Genomic DNA, 21,610 nt, shown 5'->3' with positions numbered 1-21,610 from the left:
TGTGTTTGGGTTGCTACTAATTTGTTGCTATGATTCATTTTATTCGTTGTCAAACGTCTTATCTTGAATTAGTTTGCATATACTGTAACATAGTACAGGAATTATGAACTATATAAATAATCTAGCATTAGCTATTAATCAGATATGCTATTGAAGTAATACGTCTGAGCATGGGTTTTTATAAAAGCTAATTTATTTTAAATCCAAATTATTTTAAGTGGATAAATGAGTAAAGTCTAATTTTAACATTAGTGTTTATAAATATTATATATACCAAATACTATGAAAGCGCTATGAATATTTACTTTGTCTGATGTGTTTATGTATATATGTATGTATGTATATATTTTGCAGCCTTGCTTTGCATCCTGAACGAGTGTTGGTAGCAACAGGACAGGTTGGGAAAGAGCCTTATATCTGTGTTTGGGATTCATACACTGTGCAAACCATATCGGTTCTGAAGGATGTTCATACACATGGTATAGCTTGCTTAGCATTCGACTTAGATGGACAGGTATGTGATGGTTTTTCCTTTCTCTAAACTGTCTTCTAAAAATGTCTGCTATAGTAAGGGGTATAAGATGCATGAGTTTTTTCTTTTTATTTCTTTTCCTGGAGTGCTGTAGATGTTCTGAAAATGATGTATGTGATGATACTGTGAGCCACTGATTGTATACCATGTATGGATTGTATGTGTGTGAAGATTTTTCAATAAAAATATTTTAAAAAATATATGCTATAGAAAATTATAAATTTGAAAAGATTAAATTGGAAAGCAATTGATGAAAGGTACTTATTTGTCCAAAGGTAGGGATGGGTGGGTAGGGTGGGTGGTTGCTGATGGGAAAAAAAATTAGAACAAGAGATTTTTATTTCATTGTATCAAGAGCCTTCTTAAATGAGTTAATTACTGGCTTGAAAGCCACAGAGATTCTGATTCAGTTGTGTATTATACCGGTTGTTATAAAAATTTATATATATATATATGTATGTATGTATACTTTCTTTTCTTAAGTTTTTTTTGGGGTGCATGGTCTGGGAATCAAACCCAGCTCTCCCACATGGAAGGCGAGCATTCTACCACTGAGCCAGCCATGTACTAAGCTGTATACCTTGTACTTTGCATTTATTTCACATGTTATCTATTTAAAATACATTTATTGAGACTTATGAGAGTCCCTGTAATGTGGGCTATTTTTCTACAAAATCAAAGTTTGAAACTAAGAATATAATTATCACTCCACTGACTTATCAGTTCCCAAACTATTATCTACTTCAAGTCAATGATTTTTTTAAAAAATTAAACAATCCAAAAGCTCTTTTGTGTATTTTTAACAGCCTAAATTATAGTAAAGGTGGGTTTTTTTCAGCAGCGGCTAGTTTATAGTCTTTAAAGTCTTATGTTAAAATTCGATTTTAAGATAATTTTAACTTTTAGAAAAATTTTAGCTGTATGTTCTTCAATACTTAAAACTAGTTTTATATTTACAGATTTTATAGAAACAGATTACAAGCATATATTACTCCCTTGAAAGTGATAGCCAGTAGATGTTCTATATATAACTCTGAGTAATAGCTTCCTTGGGGAGTATAGGTTAATATGAACTTCTGATGAGAGTCTGGTAAGTATCCTATAAAGACTTAACTTGAATCTCTTATTGGGGAAAAATGTTCTTCTAGGCTTAATATCATTTTAGAGCTGTGATTGGCAATTACAGAACCTCAATTCATGTCAATTCATATCCCATTTTTGCTATTATCTTTTAATCCCTTAATTTCTTCGTATCAGAATTTCTTTCGTTTTTCTTTTTAAAGGGAAAGGAGTAATACTTTTAACATACTTCACAAGGGTATAAAATAATATGAAAGAAATGTACAGAGCTGTTTTAAAAAATCATTTATGAAACATCTTATGAAATCTAAGAAATTTTAACTTTAATCTTTATAAGGTATACTTTAAATATACATGTTTTCCTCTTAACTTTAAAATTGCCCTTTCTTATATGATATATTGCATTGTTGAGGAATTTCTTTTATAAATCCCAGGAGAAATCAAACCAGTAAAATTTACTACTTAAAAGTTTTAAATTTTTTCTTATTTGAACAATTTAAAAGAAAACTCTTGGGTTCATGTATTTTACCATCACAGATCTTTATGAGAATATGATACTTAAAATTTTAAGTTTATGAAAACCATAAGAGCTAAAGTTATTGAACACTTAGGATATGCCAGGCATTGTGCTGTGCCTGCATTATCTCAATCCTCACAACTCTATGAAATAGATACTATTATTATCTCTATTTTACAGATAAAGAAACTGAGACTTAGAAAGGTTAAATAACTTGCTAGTAAATGGAGCCAGAGCGGGAACCCAGGTCAGTCACACTCCAAAACTCATGTTTTTAACAGCAATGCTCTACTGCCTCCCAAACATGTAACCTCGGAGGTGGTTATTTGTATTTCAAAAGGAATTCATCCATTTCAAATATTTAAAGGTAAAAATGTAAGGAACTGCTACCAGTTAAGAAAAGTATCTCTGAAATATAATGTTAATGAAAAAATGCTTTAATTTACAAAATATATTTGAGAGAACATTTCTAGCTATATGCTTAAATCTATAAACTGTTTACGGGATACCAAGTAGGAAATATTGTATAATTTTTTCATTTTCTATTAGATTTGAAACCCTAAGTGATCATTTAAAATTGGTTCAGTGAGTGAATTTCCCATTTGGTGGTGCTGAACATTCTTTTCCTAGAGGCTTTCTTCTAAATGAATTGAATATCATACCAGTAGTCAGCCTTATTAAGATAAGTAGTACCTGAAAGGGCTAGTTATATAAATTCACATAAACCAGAGACTAAAATTTCGTGGTTAATGAGAGTTGGGGTAGAAGGAGGGGAAATTTGATATTTTATCTTGAAAATAGAGCCATGATTTATAAGAACAGATTTCTCATATTTAACAAAGTCTAAATTATAATGAAAACTTTATGCTAATTTGTAGAATGAATTTAAGAATAAAATATTATTTTACTTAATTTTGCCAATTAAATGCTGGTAAAAATAATTATTTCAGTCTACTTTTGCTTTTTGCCACATGATTGTGGTCATCTTTGTGAAAATATTAGAAGGCTTAACTGCTTTTCTAAGGACCTTTTAATAATCTTTTGATATCTAGACATTTCTGAAGTGCCTGTTGTTTTTTCATTATTAAATTTCCTCCTCTTCTGTTGCTCTGCCAGATTTTGACTTCTTATGGCTATATACATAATTTAACCAATATTTATTCCAAGAAATCTGTGTCTTTTGCAAAATTTTAAATTTCACTTTGCAAAAAAATTCTTAAGGAGTTCTTATATAATGAAAACTGAAATCACAAAAACCTCCCTTGCTAGAACTTTTAAGTTTAATTGTTCATGATTAGAGTATGTTTCTAGTTGCAGGAGCTCATCATATTAGGACATTTTTCTTATTTGAGTATTTTGTGTATTAGAATTTTTAATGATTTTAATTCACTAAATGGACATGAATAAAATTTTGTTTTTGAATAGGGGCAGGGAGAAATTTGAGAAACTGGATGGAGGCTTTATCTTCGCTTTCCTTCTTCTCTATTACTTCTTAACAGTCTTCCTTCCATCTGCCTCTTAAATGTCAGGAGTCTGTAGCCCTCTTTTCTTTTCACTTTACTCTTATTCCCTCTGGGTGTGGATCTGGGTATCTAGATCTATGACTTTAATTCCTACATCAGTTAACCTGGGCATCTCTCCTCAATTCGAAATATCCTCTTGAATATCCTATAACTATACCATATTAAATGTTTACAGTGGAATTCTCTCATTATTCTAATCCTGCCAAATAAACAAAACCCACTGTCTCCTGGCTCTGGCCTACCTCTCTAGCTTCATCTCCTACCACTTTCCAGTGTCAATTTTGCATCTCCTCACTTCAGCCATACTGAATTACTGGTACTTTCTTGAAAGCACCATGATCTTTCTAATCTGTGTGTCCCTTGGTCTGGTATGTACTTTTTATTACTATTTCTTACTTATTTCTTCTTACTCTGTCTTCCAGAATTTCGTTTGCTGGAAAGCTTTCTTCATGCTTCTTTGTCTCTCTAGGCTGGGTTAAATGTGAGAAAAGATGATAAAGTAAAAAAAAAGATGGTAAATTAGAAGAGGAGATAGTATTTGCTCTGTGTTTCTACTTACTCCTTTCTGCTATCACTTAACCTGTGTTTAAGAAGGCCATTGATATATTTATTAGGGTTCCAAAGGAAGTCCTTTGGCTGAGTTTGGTACCACTTATACAAAGCTAGATGCTTTGAACTTCTATTGGGATACATGGAATTTTAAAGTTTTTGTCCAGTCGTGGTTTAATGAGCAGAGCTAAAAAGAAGAGGCCCTGATAGAAAAGGACATGACTTCTCTAACTATTCCTCACTGTATACCTACCCTGTGAAAGGTTAGCATCAACACAGTATGCTGTAGCAGAAGGTAGATGATTTTTGTTCTGACTAGGTATTAGCTGATACCCTCTGGTTCCCAAATAGTAAGAGCAATCAGGAGGATAAAATACTTTCCTTTTGTTTTCTTGGGTATTTTGTCAGTGTGATTTGATGCAAGTAACAACAAACTGAGTTCTGTACCTTTTCATGTGAGCCATTTATTTTACCTATTTTGGAGTTTAGATGATAATCCTATGTTGCAGAAACTGTTTCTATCTATATTCTAGCTGAGATTTCTTCTTTTTTGGACAGGTAGAGGGCATGGGTTCTTTAACATAATTGTGGTTATGGTAAACTGCCAATAATAAGAACAGTAGAAACTATACAGCATTAAGCATGTGCCAGGCACTGTTTTAAGTCCTTTATATATGTGTACATGTTAGTTCTCATATTAGTCCTATGAGGTACTTGTGTTAGCCCCATTTTATGGATAAGGAAACAAAGGTACAGCAGGATTAAATAACTTGTGCTAAGTAACCCAGATACTGAGATATGGAGCCAATGTTCAAACCTTCTATTTTACCTATACAAATTTAACCAACAACAGGATAGAAAATAATTTTTAACTACTGTAGTACTTCCCAAACACTTCCTATGCAATAGGTTAAACTATTTTAGCACCTTACTTATAAAAGGTGAAAAAACAAATTTTTGTAACATTTGTTTCCTGAACAGTGATATGACTTGTCTTCTGAAATAAAGGATGCGAATGCAAAGGATATTATTCTGATATAAAGTCTTTCTTTTCTAGACAGAGATGATTAAGAAGAAACTTTTTAAAAACTTTATGTTAAGAACAGACTAACAATCTATGTTATTTTAATAGGGAGAAAACCCTAACTTTAGTTTTATGTGAATGCCTGGCTTGACACAAAAGCTTCTTTTTTTGAAATGTATGGTAAAAAGACTTATTAAATGTTGGTTAGTACTGACTATGACAATTAACTTTCATAACTCCTTTTTTTTTACAACTCTGTACATTCATTCAGAGCTTACAGTCAATTATGACTATAACAAACAAAATTCATGTATTAAACTTTCTATCACCTTCCATATCCATTCCACCTATAGTTTTTCTTTAGCCAGACTGCCTAATTAGAATTAAATTTGATACTAACTTCACAAAGCTTTTGAACCTGCATACTTCCTTCCAACAGTATTCATGAAGGGTAGAAGAGACAGAGATACTACAAAATAATGGAATAAGGAAGAAATTTATTGTTGGGTTAGGTACACAGCCATGCATTTATATACTTTATATTTAGAACACACAAATGATTACATTTCAAAATGCCTAAAATCTCTCAGTCCAATTCGTTATTACCTTAAGCTAGCTTATTTTATCAGTAAGCGTGTATAAATTTAGGGAGAACACACCTATGCATAATAAAATCACATTTGTTTAATTCAAAGTTTACCATGAAATTTCTTTTAGCAGAAACTGAAAAAGTGTTTGTTTTCATAATATCTTAAAATTTCTAACAAATTAAAAAGTACATTGACTATCAAGTTCTGGAAAATGTACTGCAGTTGTTAAATTTGTCCCAAGCTTAAATCCAGGAAAACATTCCCATATTTCTCAAAGATCTTTCATTTTACTTATTGAAATTTGATTAGATTTTATCCAGTTATTCCTATTCCAAGTTACTTATGTTTTAGTAATGATCTGATTACTGCAGTTACCATTTTAAGGGTTTTATTGGAAAAAATATTAACAAACTTAGCTTATTCTTTAGAACTTTTTATGCTTACCATTTCTAATCTCCAGGCCAAATAAAAAAAATAATTCTAAACCACACCTCACCATATTTTTCTGTGTCTAACCCTCCCCCCACAACTGCTTTAGGTGGTTAGGCCTTGAGGGCAGGAATAGGTTGGACAGAAAGAAATCAGGCTTGTTGAGCACTGATTTGAAAGTTTTAGGTGAGGGCCATGGAATTTTGGGAGTTCCTATTATTTTTCATTTCCTCTTGCTCTGAGAGGTTCGCTGTTTAGTCAAAAGTGTGCAGTTCAAATCCCCACCTTAATGAGAGTTTAGACTTTACATCCTATTCTTGTTCAGCCTACAGAACAAAGATAAGGGCAATCAGGATTTACCAAATAAGGTAAAGTAGATGTAAGTGCTCTCTTACCTCTAGTCTTCCCATTGAAAATCACTTTGTTTTTGTTTTCAGAGCTCTTAATTTTTCTTTAACTTTTTTTTTGTTGTGTAGTATAACATATATACAAAGCAAAGAAATAAAAAAAGCAATAGTTTTCAAAGGACTCTTCAAAAAGTGGTTACAGGATAGATCCCAGAGTTTATCATGGGCTGCCATATGATCCTCTCATATTTTTCCTTCTAGCTGCTCCAGAATATAGAAGGCTAGAGGGCTTACTTTTTTATTATCACAATTGACTTTTTTTCCTTCTTTTTTTGTGAACAATAATATATATACAAAAAAGCTATACATTTCAAAGCATAGCACCACAATTAGTTGTAGAACAACATATTTCAGACTTTGACATGGGTTACAGTTTCACAATTTTAGGTTTCAACTTCTAGCTGCTCTAAAATACTGGAGACTAAAAGAGATACCAATTTAATGATTCAGCATTCAAATTCATTTGTTAAGTCCTGTCTTCTAAGTATCATTCCAGCGTCACCTTTGATCTTTCCATACCTCTCTTTGGGGTTGCTTGGGCTATTGCAATTCTAAATTTTTGCTTTTGGAAGGATCTGTCACTAATATGGGGTAGGGAGATGGAACTATCTAATGTTCTGAGAGGTTGGGCTAGGTTTCAGGACTTACCAGGACCAGGGATCCATCTGGAGGTTGCAGGTTTCTGGAAAGTTACTCTAGTGTCTGCAGCTCTTGTGGAATCTTATATATTGCTCTAGGTGTTCTTTAGGATTGGCTGGAATGGTCCTGGTTGAGGGTTGGCAGGTTATGACAGGTAGCAAGGTCTACTTGAAACTTGTGTAAGAGCAACCTCCAGAGTAACCTCTCAACTCTATTTGAACTCTCTCACCACTGATTCTTTAATTACACTTCTTTTCCCCTTTTGGTCAGGATGGAATTGTTGATACCATAGTGCCAGGTCTGGATTCATCCCTGGGAGTCCTCTCCCTTGTCTCCAGGGAGACTTTCACCCCTGGATGTCATGTCCCATGTAGGGGGGAGGGCAATGACTTCACTTGCAGAGTTGGGCTTAGAGAGACTGAGGCCAGAGTTCTTAATTTCCTGGCAGAATTCAGCAATACATTTTAAAAGCTGTTTTTACATTTTATCTATTATTTTTAGGTTTTTTTTTTTTTTGCAAGAGGGATGTTCAGGGTATTTTGTCAGCACTTTTGTTAGAAATAGAAGTTTCTATTATGTTCCTTAATGTGAAGAATTGCACATATGTGCAAACATTAACAAGGTGTAATACGTTCACCCTTTCTCTATGAGGTTTATAAAGTATAGATATGTAATTTTTTTTTTTTTTTTTTTTTTTTGCATGGGCAGGCACCAGGAATCGAACCCTGGTCTCTGGCATGGCAGGTGAGAACTCTGCCTGCTGAGCCACCATGGCCCGCCCTAGATGTGTAAATTTTGAAGTTTATAAACCCCATGAGTAGAACTGTTTGCCATTTATAATTTGTTTCCTTTTCTTTGTTTACCTTTTTAATTCCCTCTTGGACTCCTTGGACATAATTCAGCGCTTGGTTTCAGTTGGACTTGATTCAAAGAATGCTGTTTGTGTTTGGGATTGGAAAAGGGGAAAAATGTTGTCTATGGCTCCTGGTCATACAGATAGAGTAAGTATTCCCCTTTGGAGTTTCTAATGGGTACTGGATGGGAAAAGGACCAGAGAAGAGTTCAGTGGATTTTATTCTCCTGTGTTTTGTTTTTGTCAAATGTGTCCCGTGTAATTTAAAAATTAAACTGCAGTTATAAATACCATAAAATCTTAGAATGCCATGTATATTGTAATTCTCAGAAGCATGGCTCCATATATAGAATGTTAGCCTAAAAGTTTTAACTCAATGTTTGATTCAGCAAAATCAACACAATTTAAATTACTCAGACCTCAATTTAAAAATTAGGTAGTTCATGCCTACTTCTCTTTAGTTTGACTTACCACTAAATTTTACATATTTATTATATTTAAGGTGAAAAATAATGTTATTTCTGTTTCTAATAAATTTTTACTATGAAGAATTAAGAATATATTCCTTATTCCAAGTAGTATAAAACTAATATATTGTTTTGTAGTCAGTTTTTAAAATTAAATGTTATACTGTTATGCTGTTTTCATAAACATAGATGAAATTTTTGTCATAAACTCTTAAAAATATCTAACTTTTTTGTGTAGTAGAACCCTAACTGAACCAACACAGGTGGCATAGTCAACAATTCTACTTGGGAGAATCTGTGAATTTCTAAAAATTGTATAGAAAATTTTTTATGTATGTGCATTTTGCATTTTTGAGGGTTAACTTGGTTTTCAGCTGATTCTCTTTGGGGCCTGTTCACACTGACACAAACAGTTTAGATATTATAGAAGTGTTAGGTATATTTTATCACACAGCTTTGTATTCTGACTTATGCAGCATTTCACACATTAGGACTGTGGACTTAGTAAACAGACCAATTATGAAAAATGATGCTTACATTGTAGTGTTTAAAGTATTTTTATGGTTAGTATTTTAAAGTTGCATTTATACTTTGTTCATATAATCTATATTATGGGGAATTGTTAAACATTAATTTATAAGGTGCAATCTTTCTTCAATATCACTGAAAAATATTACTTTGTAAATTTTTAGACATAGAAATTTTGTCTTAGATGAACATACAGGTATCAAAGAACCATGATTAAGACTACCATTTAGCAGAATAAATGAATTATTTTTCAAATGTTAATTTTTCTTTTATTTATGTTTAAAGTACATATTTCTAATGTATATTTTATTTCATCTGGGTTTTTGCTTGTGTGTTTTGTAATAAAATAGTCTGTATATATCTAGAATTTATGGGATCTTAGAAAACAAGGAAGTGTGGGGATCCCCAAATTTTAAGGTTAAGTTAATTTTGCTAAAAATAAAAAAAAAATTATTTGAAATAACTATTTGGATCTTTTATATAAGAAATTCTGTTTGATAGACTACTGTAAAAATGTTCCTTTTTCTAGCAGTATGAGTGTAAATGTGTGTTCCATTCAGAATCTTTCTTTTCTAGAATATATGCAGCATTTACCTCATATTCTTAGGCCTGTTGAACCAACTTTGTTATTTATGGACCAAATTCTTTTAAAAATTAAAAACAAATAAGATGCTAATTTTCACTCCCCCAGTTGTATCATAAAGTTCATAGAACCTGAGAAATGGTTCTTATTCTTTATCATTTACATATTTACTTTATTTCCCTACAGTTTTTAAATGTTGGGTTCTTAGGTTTTGCTTTGAGAAATATCATATTAAGATAGCAAGGGGTTTGGGTTATTTGGTCTTTTGGACAGGATTTTAACATGATTCTTAAAATAAGTGTTATAACCATGAATCTGATTTATTTACAGATATTTGATATTTCTTGGGATTTGTACCAGCCAAATAAACTTGTCAGCTGTGGTGTAAAACATATCAAGGTACTAGAAGGGTCTTGTTTTGTAATAGTAATAGTAATACCTGTTCAGTTCTCTTCCCCTATGTACATATCACACTATAAATCATTCAGGGAAGTTTAAGGATTTTCACAGTAATTATTTTTTAAATGTCAACATTTTTAATGTTCTTCTGTTCAATCTAAGAAATATTGTGTAGTTGCTCTGTGTGAGGCATTGTAAGGGTTATAGGTATGAATAGAGAATTAATAAACCATTCTCCATGAAGGATCTTTATAGTTTAGTAAACTAGAATTCGCTGTATTCATTTTGTTTCTCCATGATTCATTTACAAAGTAAAATATGAGAATAGAAAACCAAGTAAACAAGAATTTTTTATTTACAGATACAGATTGGTGTGGTCGAGGTAATATGAATAAAATTGGCTTGATCTGGGATGAGTCATTTTAATCTCTTTGAACTTTTAGTTTTCACATCTGAAAACTGGCTGCTGTTACCACCCTCATAGAGTTGATGAGGATTAAATAAAGGCAGTATGTTTCCTAGGGCCTGGCACATGGTTGGTTATTTGACTTGAGCCTTTGATAGCAACTGTTAACTTTGCTTATGAAAGCCCCAGCTTTTCTTTTACAGTTATAGTTAAGGTTTTGAAGCCCATATAATCAGTGGTGATATTCATTCTTATGTTTATAGTTACTTTTAAATAACTGGTACAAATTGGAAATATTTGCTTTTCTTCAACTCTCTGTATAACAGTTCCTAATAAGTTACTCCTATTGTGTAAGACTCTGTGTTCCCATTCTTTTTTTTTTTTTTTAACTTTTTTTATTAATTAAAAAAATTACCAAAAACATTAAGAGATCATTCCATTCTACATATACAATCAGTAATTCTTAATATCATCACATAGTTGCATATTCATCATTTCTTAGAATATTTGCATCAATTTAGAAAAAGAAATAAAAAGACAACAGAAAAAGAAATAAAACGATAATAGAGAAAAAAAAAAAGATTATACATACCATACCCCTTACCCCTCGCTTTCATTTACCACTAACATTTCAAACTAGATTTATTTTAACATTTGTTCCCCCTATTATTTATTTTTATTCCATATGTTCTACTCTTCTGTTTATATAGTAGCTAAAAGGAGCATTAGACACAAGGTTTTCATGTTCACAGAGTCTCATTGTGAAAGCTATATCATTGTTCAATCATCATCAAGAAACATGGCTACTGGAACACAGCTCTACATTTTCAGGCAGTTCCCTCCAGTCTCTCCGCTACATCTTGAACAACAAGGTGATATCTACTTAATGCATAAGAATAACCTCCAGGATAATCTCTTGACTCTGTTTGGAATCTCTCAACCATTGACACTTAGTCTCATTTCGCTCTTCCTCCTTTAGTCGAGAAAGTTCTCTCAATCCCTTGATGTTAATTCTCAGCTCATTCTAGGGTTTTTCTCAGTCCCTTGATGCTGAGTCTCAGCTCATTCCAGGATCTCTGTCCCACGTTGCCAGGGAGGTCCACACCCTTGGGAGTCATGTCCCACGCAGAGAGGGGTAGGGTGGTGAGACTGCTCGTCATGTTGACTGGAGAGAGAGGCCACATCTGAGCAACAAAAGAGGCTGTCTTGGGAGTGACTCTTAGGCCTAAATTTTAAGTAGACTTGACGTATCCTTTGTGGGGTTAAATTTCATGTGATGTGTTCCCATTCTTTCTTCTGAAATACTCACCTCCATCCACATTCTCTCTCCACAGCATCTTTAAATGCTGTTGAAATTTCAGTTTTGATATTGTGGTATTAATATGATAGGTAGCATTAAATCTCTTATTTTTTTCAAAAAATAATCAGCAACAAAAGACTATATGCTAGGCCTTAAGATACATAGTCTAAGCACTGTAAAGTTTTGTCTCTTGTTCATCTTTAATAAATAAGATGATGATGTTTAACACAGTACTGTATGGATATTAAATACTTAAGTGATTTATAAATTAATAAATACACAAGCAGATCTTACCATTGTTTTATATTGTACATAAAGCTAAAAGTTACTTTTTTAAACTTTTTTTATGACCCATCTTCTCAATTAAATGAGACAACTCTATTTTTATTATGAGTTGCACTTGTTTTCCTTTGGTAAAGGCAATGAATAGTATGGTAGTTCTCTTTACAGGTTATATATATGATAAAACTAAGTTCCAGAGATGGTCTAAACTGCCCTGTCCAGACTGTAGCCACTACCATATGAAGCTATTTAAATTAAATAAAATTTAAAATTAATTTCTTCATTCTCACTTGCAGCTACGTTTTAAGTGCTCAAGAGCCACATGTAACTTGTATTTCCAATTGTATTAGAGTGGATATAAAACATTTCCATCATCACAGACAGTTTTGTTGGACAGCACTTACCTGAATTATAGAATAATGGTTCTTAATCCTCACTGGGCTTCACTATCCAGAGATCCTGCTCAGTTTATCTCATTTGGCATCCAGTGTTTTAAAATTTCCCCAGGTGATTCTAATGTGCAGCCAAAGTTTGGAATCACTGGTCTAGAAGAAAATAATTGATTCAAATTGGCACTTGTTGAAAAGGTGAACAGCTATTATCATGCACAAAAAGTATGGAGTTTTTTGTTTTTAAAATCATTAAAATTTCATTCATTCATTAAATTACTCAGTTATTTGAATGGATATTTCACAATTTTTTACTATTTGAGGCTTCAGGCATTAAAATATAAGTAAATAATATTTATAAATTGTATTATTATAAGTTGTAATTTACTTATAAGGTTGAATTTGTTCTCTGGATCTAATTTTTATATGCAGAACTATTTAATGTATATCCCTACCCTGCCCTGTTTTTATTTCTTATTTCTCTCCCTCTGCAAGCTATTAAAATTTACCTGAATCCACATAATAAAGCAAAAACCTTGCTTATAAAGATTTATATTTGACTTCCCTGTCTTCTTCCAAGAATTAACACATCATTCTATACAGGTATCTGTATTATTCTTTTAGCTTTATAGGCAGACAAGTTGCTGAGCTTTGAAAATGTCAATGAGAGCAGCATACTAAACTTTTTTTTTAAAAAAAAACCTTTATTACCTCCATCAGAGATTGACCATCAGGTTTGGTCCTTTTTCCTTTTAGTGTATGATACCTTATCTTCAGTTTTCAATGCTAACTCATTCTCACCTTTTTTTACCTGCCTAAATTTAATGTAGATTTTTTCAGAAAAAGAAATGTGTTAGCATATTGTAAAAAAAGTCCAGTTCAAACCTCTGATTTTTAAAGATAAGGATTGTCCAATTAGGATTGTCAGCTACAAAATAACTATCGATAACAGTAGGATGACAATGTGAACATTGATATCTGTTTATTGTAAGAGAATTTCTTAGATAATTTCTAGTCTGCTGTTCTATTATCATCAAAGTATTGGAAATGTGTTACTGTAATTTATAAACATTCTTTGGTAATTGATTATACTATGTGCCTTTTAGTTTTGGAGTTTATGTGGAAATGCCCTGACCCCAAAACGAGGTGTCTTTGGTAGGACTGGAGACCTTCAGACAATATTATGCCTAGCCTGTGCAAGGGATGAATTAACATATTCTGGTGCCCTTAATGGGGATATATATGTTTGGAAAGGAATCAATCTTATACGAACAATACCAGGAGCCCACACTGTAAGTAAATTTAAACATTTTAAATGTTTTTAGATGTTATTAGAACAACAGATTACGTAATTTAGCATAGTTTTATTTTTAACTTTTTTATTGTTCAGTATAACATATACAGAACAAAGAGCATACTGTTTGTAATCAGTTCAGTTGCTTGAAAAATGCTATTTGAACTGAATTAATTTGCCTGTTTATTTTCAAGATTTCAGTAAGGAAACATTATGCCATTAGAAACACAGATATTTATTAAATTAGCATAATTAGTGTCTTGTTAAAGCTGTTGTTTAGTGTTGTTCTCAGAACAGTGTTGGAAAAAATCTTAGTGAATTCAACCTAAAAGTAGCCTAGATTAACCACAATAAATAAAGTTAGTATCTCTTGAGGCTCACTTGCCACTGGGAAATTTAAGAACAATTCTAGAAAAAATATAACTTTAAAAAATAACATTGATTCATTCAGTGAGTGGCAGAGGGATTTACTTTTTCATGTAAATGAGATTTTAATATAAATGACTTATCAAATCAGGGAAAAATATCCAGTGATAAGATTTTTTAGTTTTTTTGATTTGGGCTTTTTAGCAGTTGGGTTCCTCACAAAGTGAAAGGAAATAGATAGCCCAGAGCTACCATATCATTAGCGCTAAGATCCTCAAGTAGTAAAGTCTTGAATAAAATTAAAGAAACATTTATAAAAGAACTTACTTTAAGCAAAATGCCCAAAGATAAAAAAAATACCAGATCGTTTTCCAAAAAAGTTATAGTTCACAGTCCCATTAGCAGTATTTTATGAAAGTACCAGTTTCTTCTCATACTCACCAGCACAGGATGTTACCACTGTTATGAATTCTTACTTGTCTTCTGTGTGAAAAAATGATATATATTTTTTTGTTTTAATTTTGTTTCCTGTTTGTGAAATTTCTTATATTGATTGGCCACTTGAATTTAATTTTCTTAAATTGGTTTTTCTTACGCTTTACTCTTTTTTTTGTAGTTGGGTTGTTTTTCTGTCCTTTATTCCTTTATATATTAAAGATATTAAACTTTTGACAATTATACACATTGTATTTATTCCCCTAATCTATTTTTCTTTTATTATGATGTCTTGAGTGAAAATTTTAAAAATTTTCTTTAATGACTTTTGAGTGACCTGCTATGCATGCAAGAGGTTTCTCGGAGTCCAAGGATATATTAAGTGTTCTTCTGACTTTTTTCTTTTCTTTTTTTTTTTTTTTTTTCCATTTAGAGTTTTAAGTCCAGCTATACTTTATTTTCATATGTGGTATAAAATTTAGCTTTATCATTCTTTTATCTTACGGTATAACATTAACTATGTCCTTGGTCAAAAATTAAGTTCTCTTACATACTTTTATTTCTGGATTTTCTTTTGTGTTTTCTGATATATTTGATTATTTCTATGTCAAATGAAAAGCATCTTAAATGGCCTTCTACCTTCAAATAGGTTTTCTTAAAAAACATTATCTTATTAAATTATTTTTTATTTCCTACTTTAGGCAGGAATTTTTAGCATGAATGCTTGTGAAGAAGGCTTTGCTACTGGTGGCAGAGATGGCTGTATTCGTCTTTGGGATTTAACTTTTAAACCAATTACTGTGATTGATCTCAGGGAAACAGACCAGGGGTACAAAGGTAATAACCAAACAAATGTATGATGACTAAGCAAACTCTAAATGTGCTGAAGATTGCCTCTCTGTTTCTGAAAACATAAATGTATGCTTTATAAATCTAATTTAACAAATCTAATTACAAATGAAACTTAGATTTGTCCGTTTACACTGTATACATTTAATTGAAATCCTTCTATTGAAGAAAAGAAATTTTGCCTAAAGTACAATCTTGACTTACTGTTTTATGACAGATTTTTTTCCATATGCTTTCAAATGTCTAATGTTTAACATAATAGGACCTAAAGAGAGATGTGATAGGAACTTAACTTTGGTAACCTTGGATATTTAAAGTATTTCACTATTAGAATGCTAAATGTAACTATTTAGCAAATAAACTTGTAAATTAGGTGTGTTAGGAGTTGGGGACACTTTCGTTTGGGATAATTTAAATGTGTGTTGAAGTGTTTTTCCTTCATCCAAATTTGTCAGCTATAGGGGGTAATTTTTTCTTTTTCTTTCTTTTCATGGCAAACACATGTTTATTAGTCAGGGTTCTCTGTGGAAACAGAACCAACAGGAGATATCTATAAATATGAGATTTTATAAAAGTGTCTCCATGAAACTGTGGGGATACATGAGTCCAAGTTCCATAGGGCAGGCTGTGAGCTGACAACTCCAATGAAGGTCATCACTGAATCCTCCAGGAGAGACTGACTGGCCAAGGTGGAGAGATTCTGTCTTCTGACTTCTCCTTTAAAGCCTGCAACTGATTAGATTAAACATCATTAATTGTGGGAGGCACTCCCCTTGGCCAACTGTAGATAAAATCAGACATGGATGCAGTCAACATGTTGATGATTTAAATAAACCAGACTTCTGGTTTATTAACCAGCCAGGAAATGTCCTTGCAATAACAGGCCAGTGCTTACTCGACCAGACAGCTGGGCCCCATCACCTGACTAAATTGATACATGATCCTAGCCATAACACCATGTAATAAGACCTTTTACTATAAAAATTAACAAATTGTTCACTTGTGTGATATTGTAGTACAAGAGTAGGAATGAAAGTTATACAGGTCTGTGTTTAAACTGTTTTCTAGTCACTTACAAGTTGTATGACTTTGGGCTGGTTATTTAACCATATCTATAAAATGAGGAAAATAGTACCTATGTCATAGGATTAAATGAATAAACACATGTAAAATGTTTAAACCAGAGTCTGACTTTAATAAACATCCAGTAAATATTAACTGTTACTCTGTTTTCATTAGTTTTGCTGAGGTTATTGTACTTTGTGAAATAATTTGACATTTTTTTCTGACTTTAATAAACATCCAGTAAATATTAACTGTTACTCTGTTTTCATTAGTTTTGCTGAAATTATTGTACTTTGTGAAATAATTTGACATTTTTTTCCTAATCTGAGCATCACAACAGCATTGTGATGTATCCAGTACTCTTTATTTTCTTACTAGACAAATGAAAAGTCAGGTTATTACATGAGAAAAGTAATACAATATCTGTTAAGATAGTTCTTGAATAATTACTTATTAAGTGATGCAAATTGTGTTATAAGACTGATGAAATAACAAGGAAGAAGGAAGAAGAGTGTACATGTTGAAGGATGGGTAGAAATTAGCATATGGAAAGAGCAAATGAAAACATGAGTTTGGAAGAAAATGTGAGTTTAGAACAAGGACTCGCAAATTTCTTCTGTCTCATATCTAAGGTATAAACGGTATAAAAGTTAATAGCCATTTAGGGTGATTGGCATTGTATTATTATAGAATTGATATTAAATATAATTCTCTTTTGAATAGGTTTGTCTGTGAGGAGTGTTTGTTGGCGTGGTGACCACATTCTAGTTGGAACACAGGACAGTGAAATTTTTGAAATTGTGGTACATGAGAGAAATAAACCATTCCTGATTATGCAAGGACACTGTGAAGGTGAACTTTGGGCACTTGCTGTCCATCCTACTAAACCTTTGGCTGTAACTGGAAGTGATGATCGTTCAGTCAGGTAAGAAAACTATAAGGTAATTGCATAATATGGAATTTATCCTTAGATAAATGTAAAGAAAGCTAAAAAAACAAAAACAAAAAAATTTAGATTTTGTCAGCATATGGTATAACAAATGGACATAACAGATACTCAAAAACTAATAGAATTAAAAACTATTTAGAAGATTTGGTTTTTTTTTTCCTTATAAGCTGGAATTTGTTCCATAGGAAAATGTACAGAGCTACTTTCTCCTTTTCAACAAGCATACAATATTTATTCTACTGCATGAATATATACTAATTTATTCAACTAATGCCTTATTGATGGAAGATTTGGTTCTTCTAGTTTTGTTCTAGTAAAAACAGTGCTTGCAGTGAATATCCTCACACATGCCATTTTCATGTGTAAATATGAATATCACTGATAAATTATTAGCTATGTTCAAAGGATAGATGCATTTTAAATTTTAATATTGACTTACACAAAAGCAGTGCCAATTTATACACCTGTCGGCAATGTATGGTAATACCTGTTTTCCCACACCTTTGCAAACACTAATTATTGCTCCACGAGATGAAAAGTGATCCTTATTATGTTTTTAATATGCAATTCTCTCATTTTGAAGGGTCTTGAGTATATGTTCATATGTTTAAAGGGACATTTGCATTTCTTTTTCAGTGACAGGTCGATTCAGGCTTTTTGCCTATCTTGTGTTAGTTCACTGGTCTTTTTCTAATTCATTTTAAATAGGATATAATAGGGTCTTCCTGCATGTGAAAGAAATTATCCCTTCATTTTACTTACTTGTTTGTTTGTTTGTTTATTTTTGGCATGGGCAGGCACCGGGAATTGAATATCCCTTTTTTTTTTTTAGTTGTTTTTTGAGTTCTTTGTTTTGTTTTTACATTTTTTTGTTTATTGTGAAAAAGTACATTTTAGCAAGTGGTTCTACAACAGATTTTAAAGTTTGCTGTGGGTTATAGTTCCATGATCTTTCATTTTTACTTCTAGCTGCTCCATGACACTGGGGACCAAAAGGAATATCAATAAACTGATTCAGCACCAATATTCATTTATTAAATCCTATCCTCTCTATTATACTTTTCCTTCTCATTTTTTCCTTTTTTCTTTTTTTTTAAACTTTTTTATTGTATAGTATAACATACATACAAAGTAAAGAAATAAAAAAGCAATAGTTCTCAAAGTACCCCTCAATATGCAGTCACAGGACAGATCCCAGAGTTTTCCATGGGCCACCACACAGTCCTCTCAGATTTTTCCTTCTAGCTGCTCCAGAATATAGGAGGCTAGAAGGCTTAAATATTTTTTATCATCACAATCAACTTCTTTTTTTTTCGTGAAAAATAACATATATATAAAAAAGCAATAAATTACAAAGCACAGCACCACAATTATTGCAGAATATACTTCAGACTTTGATATGGGTTACAATTCCACAATTCTAGGCCTTCATTTCTAGCTGCTCTAAGATAATGGAGACTAAAGAGATATCAGTTTAATGATTCAGCATTCATATTCATTTGTTAAATCCTATATTCAATGTACAACTCCACCATTACCTCTGATCTTTCCATCTCTCTCCTTAGGGGTGTTTGGGCTGTGCCCATTCCAACCCCTTTATATTGGAGGGGTACGCCACCAACATGGGATAGGAAAATGGAACTGTCCGATGTTCTAGAGAGGCTGTGGGACCCCTGGCCCTAGGACCCATCTGGACCAGGAGCCCATCTGGAGGCCACAGGTCCCTGGAAAGTCATTCCAGTGCATGGAACCCCTGCAGAATCCCGTACTTGCCCTAGGTGTTCTTAGGATTGGCTGAAATGGTCCTGGTTGGGGCTTTTTGCAGGTTATGGTAGGTAGCAGGGTCTAACTGAAGCTTGCGTAAAAGCAACTTCCACAGTAGCCTCTTGACTCTATTTTAACTCTCTCTGCCACTGATACTTTATTAATTTCACTTCTTTTCCCCTTTTTGGTCAGGATGGAATTGTTAGTCCCATGGTGCCAGGGCTGAATTCATCCCTGGGAGTCATCTCCCACATCACCTGGGAGACTTTCAGCTCTGGATGTCATGTCCCATGTAGGGGGGAGGGCAATGATTTCACTTGCAGAACTGGGCTAAGAGAGAGTGAGGCCACATCTGAGCAACAAAAGAGGTCCTCCAGAAGTAACTCTTAGGCATACCTATAGGTAGGCTAAGCTTCTCTGCTACCTACATAAGTACCCCTTTATTTTTGACAATAGTTCTCAAGGCTAGACTAGCAGTACCAGCATAACCTGGAAACTTGAAAGAAATGCAAATTCTCAGGCCTTATTCAGAACCTAATGAATCCAAAACTTCACTATTTGTGGTTTAGTAAGCCTTTCAGATGACTATGATGTATTTTAAAGTTTGTGAATCACTGGTCAATGATATGAGTTGAGATATTTTTCCAGCTCATAATTTGTCTTTCTTCCCCATGTTATCTGTTTTTTGTATGTATACGTCCTTTAATCAGATTAGAAGTCATTTACCTAAAATGAAAGATTGAAAAAATTAACATCATTACATTGTTTTAAAAATAGAAGATGCTAAAAAAATAAATAAAAGATGCTATTACCCTATGTCATTTTAAGCATGCACTTATTTTCATAGATAAAAAATACTTGCCACAAAGGATAGAGTTAAAATGCCAAGATTTATCTCACTTAATGTGAGATTATTTTTTTAATAATTTTTAAATCTTTTCACAGATCTATCATTAACCCTTAATTATTCCTTAGTTAACAATCCTTTTTTTTTTTCAAAAAATTAAATGTTACAGAATATGGAGTCTTGTAGATCATGCATTAATAGCAAGGTGTAATATGGAAGAACCAATTCGTTGTGCAGCTGTAAATGTAGATGGAATCCATCTTGCCCTTGGAATGAAGGATGGCTCATTCACTGTACTTCGAGTAAGGTATGGTATTAGAGTAGAAATAGAAACAGATAGTGATTTTCTGTTAAGTGAGAGATATATTTATAAAATTACCTTTCTCAGAAAATTACATAAACTCAAAAACATTCCTTGGTTTAGGAGGTTAAGAATGCTTAATAGGTTAATGGCTAAAATTTTGAACTATAAATTTGTGTCCCATCTTCCATTCCTTGTTAATACTGATTTTTAGTAATGATTCTCTGCATTGAAGGAATGGACAGTGAAACTGTTTAAAATTGGTGAGTGGTTTTGTTTTTATTTTTGCTTGTTTGTTTCAAGCTTTATATTTTGGAAGAAGTGTGTGCATCTGTTCCTTTGGATAATTAGAAAAATTTAAAGATTATGCTGAGGCAGTAAACATCTTGTTTTGAATTATAGGTCAAGTTATTCAGCTGAATTCTGTGTAACCATTAAAATTTTTCTGTAGATCCACGTGTCCATAAGGATAAATATTTATGAAATCTTTCTTGTTTAGCTCAGTAAATGGTAAAGATTCTCCATACAATTGTCCAATCCAGAATCCATTGATTCTCTCTTTTGCCTCTTTTTCTAATTAATAACAGAATCTTGGTGAGTCTACTTCCTAAATAGCTCTGAAATTAATTTTCCTCCTTCCTTTCTCACCATTGTACTCTTATAAAGGCTTCTATCATTTCCTAACTGGATTGGTGGAACAACCTCATAACTGGTCTTCTTACTTCCTTTTTGCTTCCTCAAGCCGTAGTGATGCCTTTTAAAACATACTTGATTACATCCCTCCTCTCTTTAAAGTACGAGAAAGTATTTGCACTGTCCTTAGGATGAAGTTCATAATCTTTAACATATTGTTTTAGTTTCCAGGCTGCTATGACAAATACTACTAAATAGGTTGGTTTAAATAATGAGAATTTATTGTTAAATGTCTGTGCTGGTTTGAGGCTATTGTGTATACCAGAAAAACCCTGTTCTTTTTCCTAATCCAATCTTGTGGAGGCAGACCCATTGTTTAGGATGGAACCTTTTGATTATGTGGTTTCCATGGAGATGTGACCCACCCAATTGTGGGTGAGACCTTTTGATTAGGTGGTTTCCTTGAAGATGTCTCAACCCCTTCAAAGTGGGGTTGCTTACTGAAGTCCTTTAAAAGGGAACCATTTGGGAAAAACCTAGAGAGCTGACACAGACCTTTGGAGATATGGAAGGGAAGCACCCCCAGGAAAGCCTTTTTGAAATGAGAAGC

General features: G+C 32.6%; 1 protein-coding gene across 12 annotated transcripts in view; it reads left to right on the top strand.

Annotated features, from left to right (window-relative positions):
• Nucleotides 1-21,610, top strand: part of EML5 (EMAP like 5) — a 232,388-nt gene that overhangs the window by 58,100 nt on the left and 152,678 nt on the right. For 11 of the 12 annotated variants that reach the window (XR_013160408.1, XR_013160410.1, XR_013160409.1 and 8 more), the window contains exons 2-8: nucleotides 355-514; nucleotides 8,193-8,291; nucleotides 10,052-10,120; nucleotides 13,604-13,789; nucleotides 15,294-15,429; nucleotides 17,230-17,431; nucleotides 20,236-20,373. Coding sequence is in view for 9 of the 12 variants with exons in the window: in XM_077123267.1 (XP_076979382.1) it covers nucleotides 355-514; nucleotides 8,193-8,291; nucleotides 10,052-10,120; nucleotides 13,604-13,789; nucleotides 15,294-15,429; nucleotides 17,230-17,431; nucleotides 20,236-20,373 (990 nt within the window). In the remaining 3 variants the exon portion in view is untranslated. Of the gene's footprint in view, nucleotides 1-354; nucleotides 515-1,569; nucleotides 1,623-2,309; nucleotides 2,377-8,192; nucleotides 8,292-10,051; nucleotides 10,121-13,603; nucleotides 13,790-15,293; nucleotides 15,430-17,229; nucleotides 17,432-20,235; nucleotides 20,374-21,610 lie in introns of those variants that run through there. The other variant, XM_077123271.1, reaches the window with a different exon arrangement.

Source organism: Tamandua tetradactyla, chromosome 12 (genome assembly GCF_023851605.1).
Source record: "Tamandua tetradactyla isolate mTamTet1 chromosome 12, mTamTet1.pri, whole genome shotgun sequence".
In the NCBI taxonomy this organism is placed as follows: Eukaryota; Metazoa; Chordata; class Mammalia; order Pilosa; family Myrmecophagidae; genus Tamandua; species Tamandua tetradactyla.
Note: the sequence above shows the minus strand (reverse complement) of the source record. Positions and strands in the feature narration are given on the sequence as shown.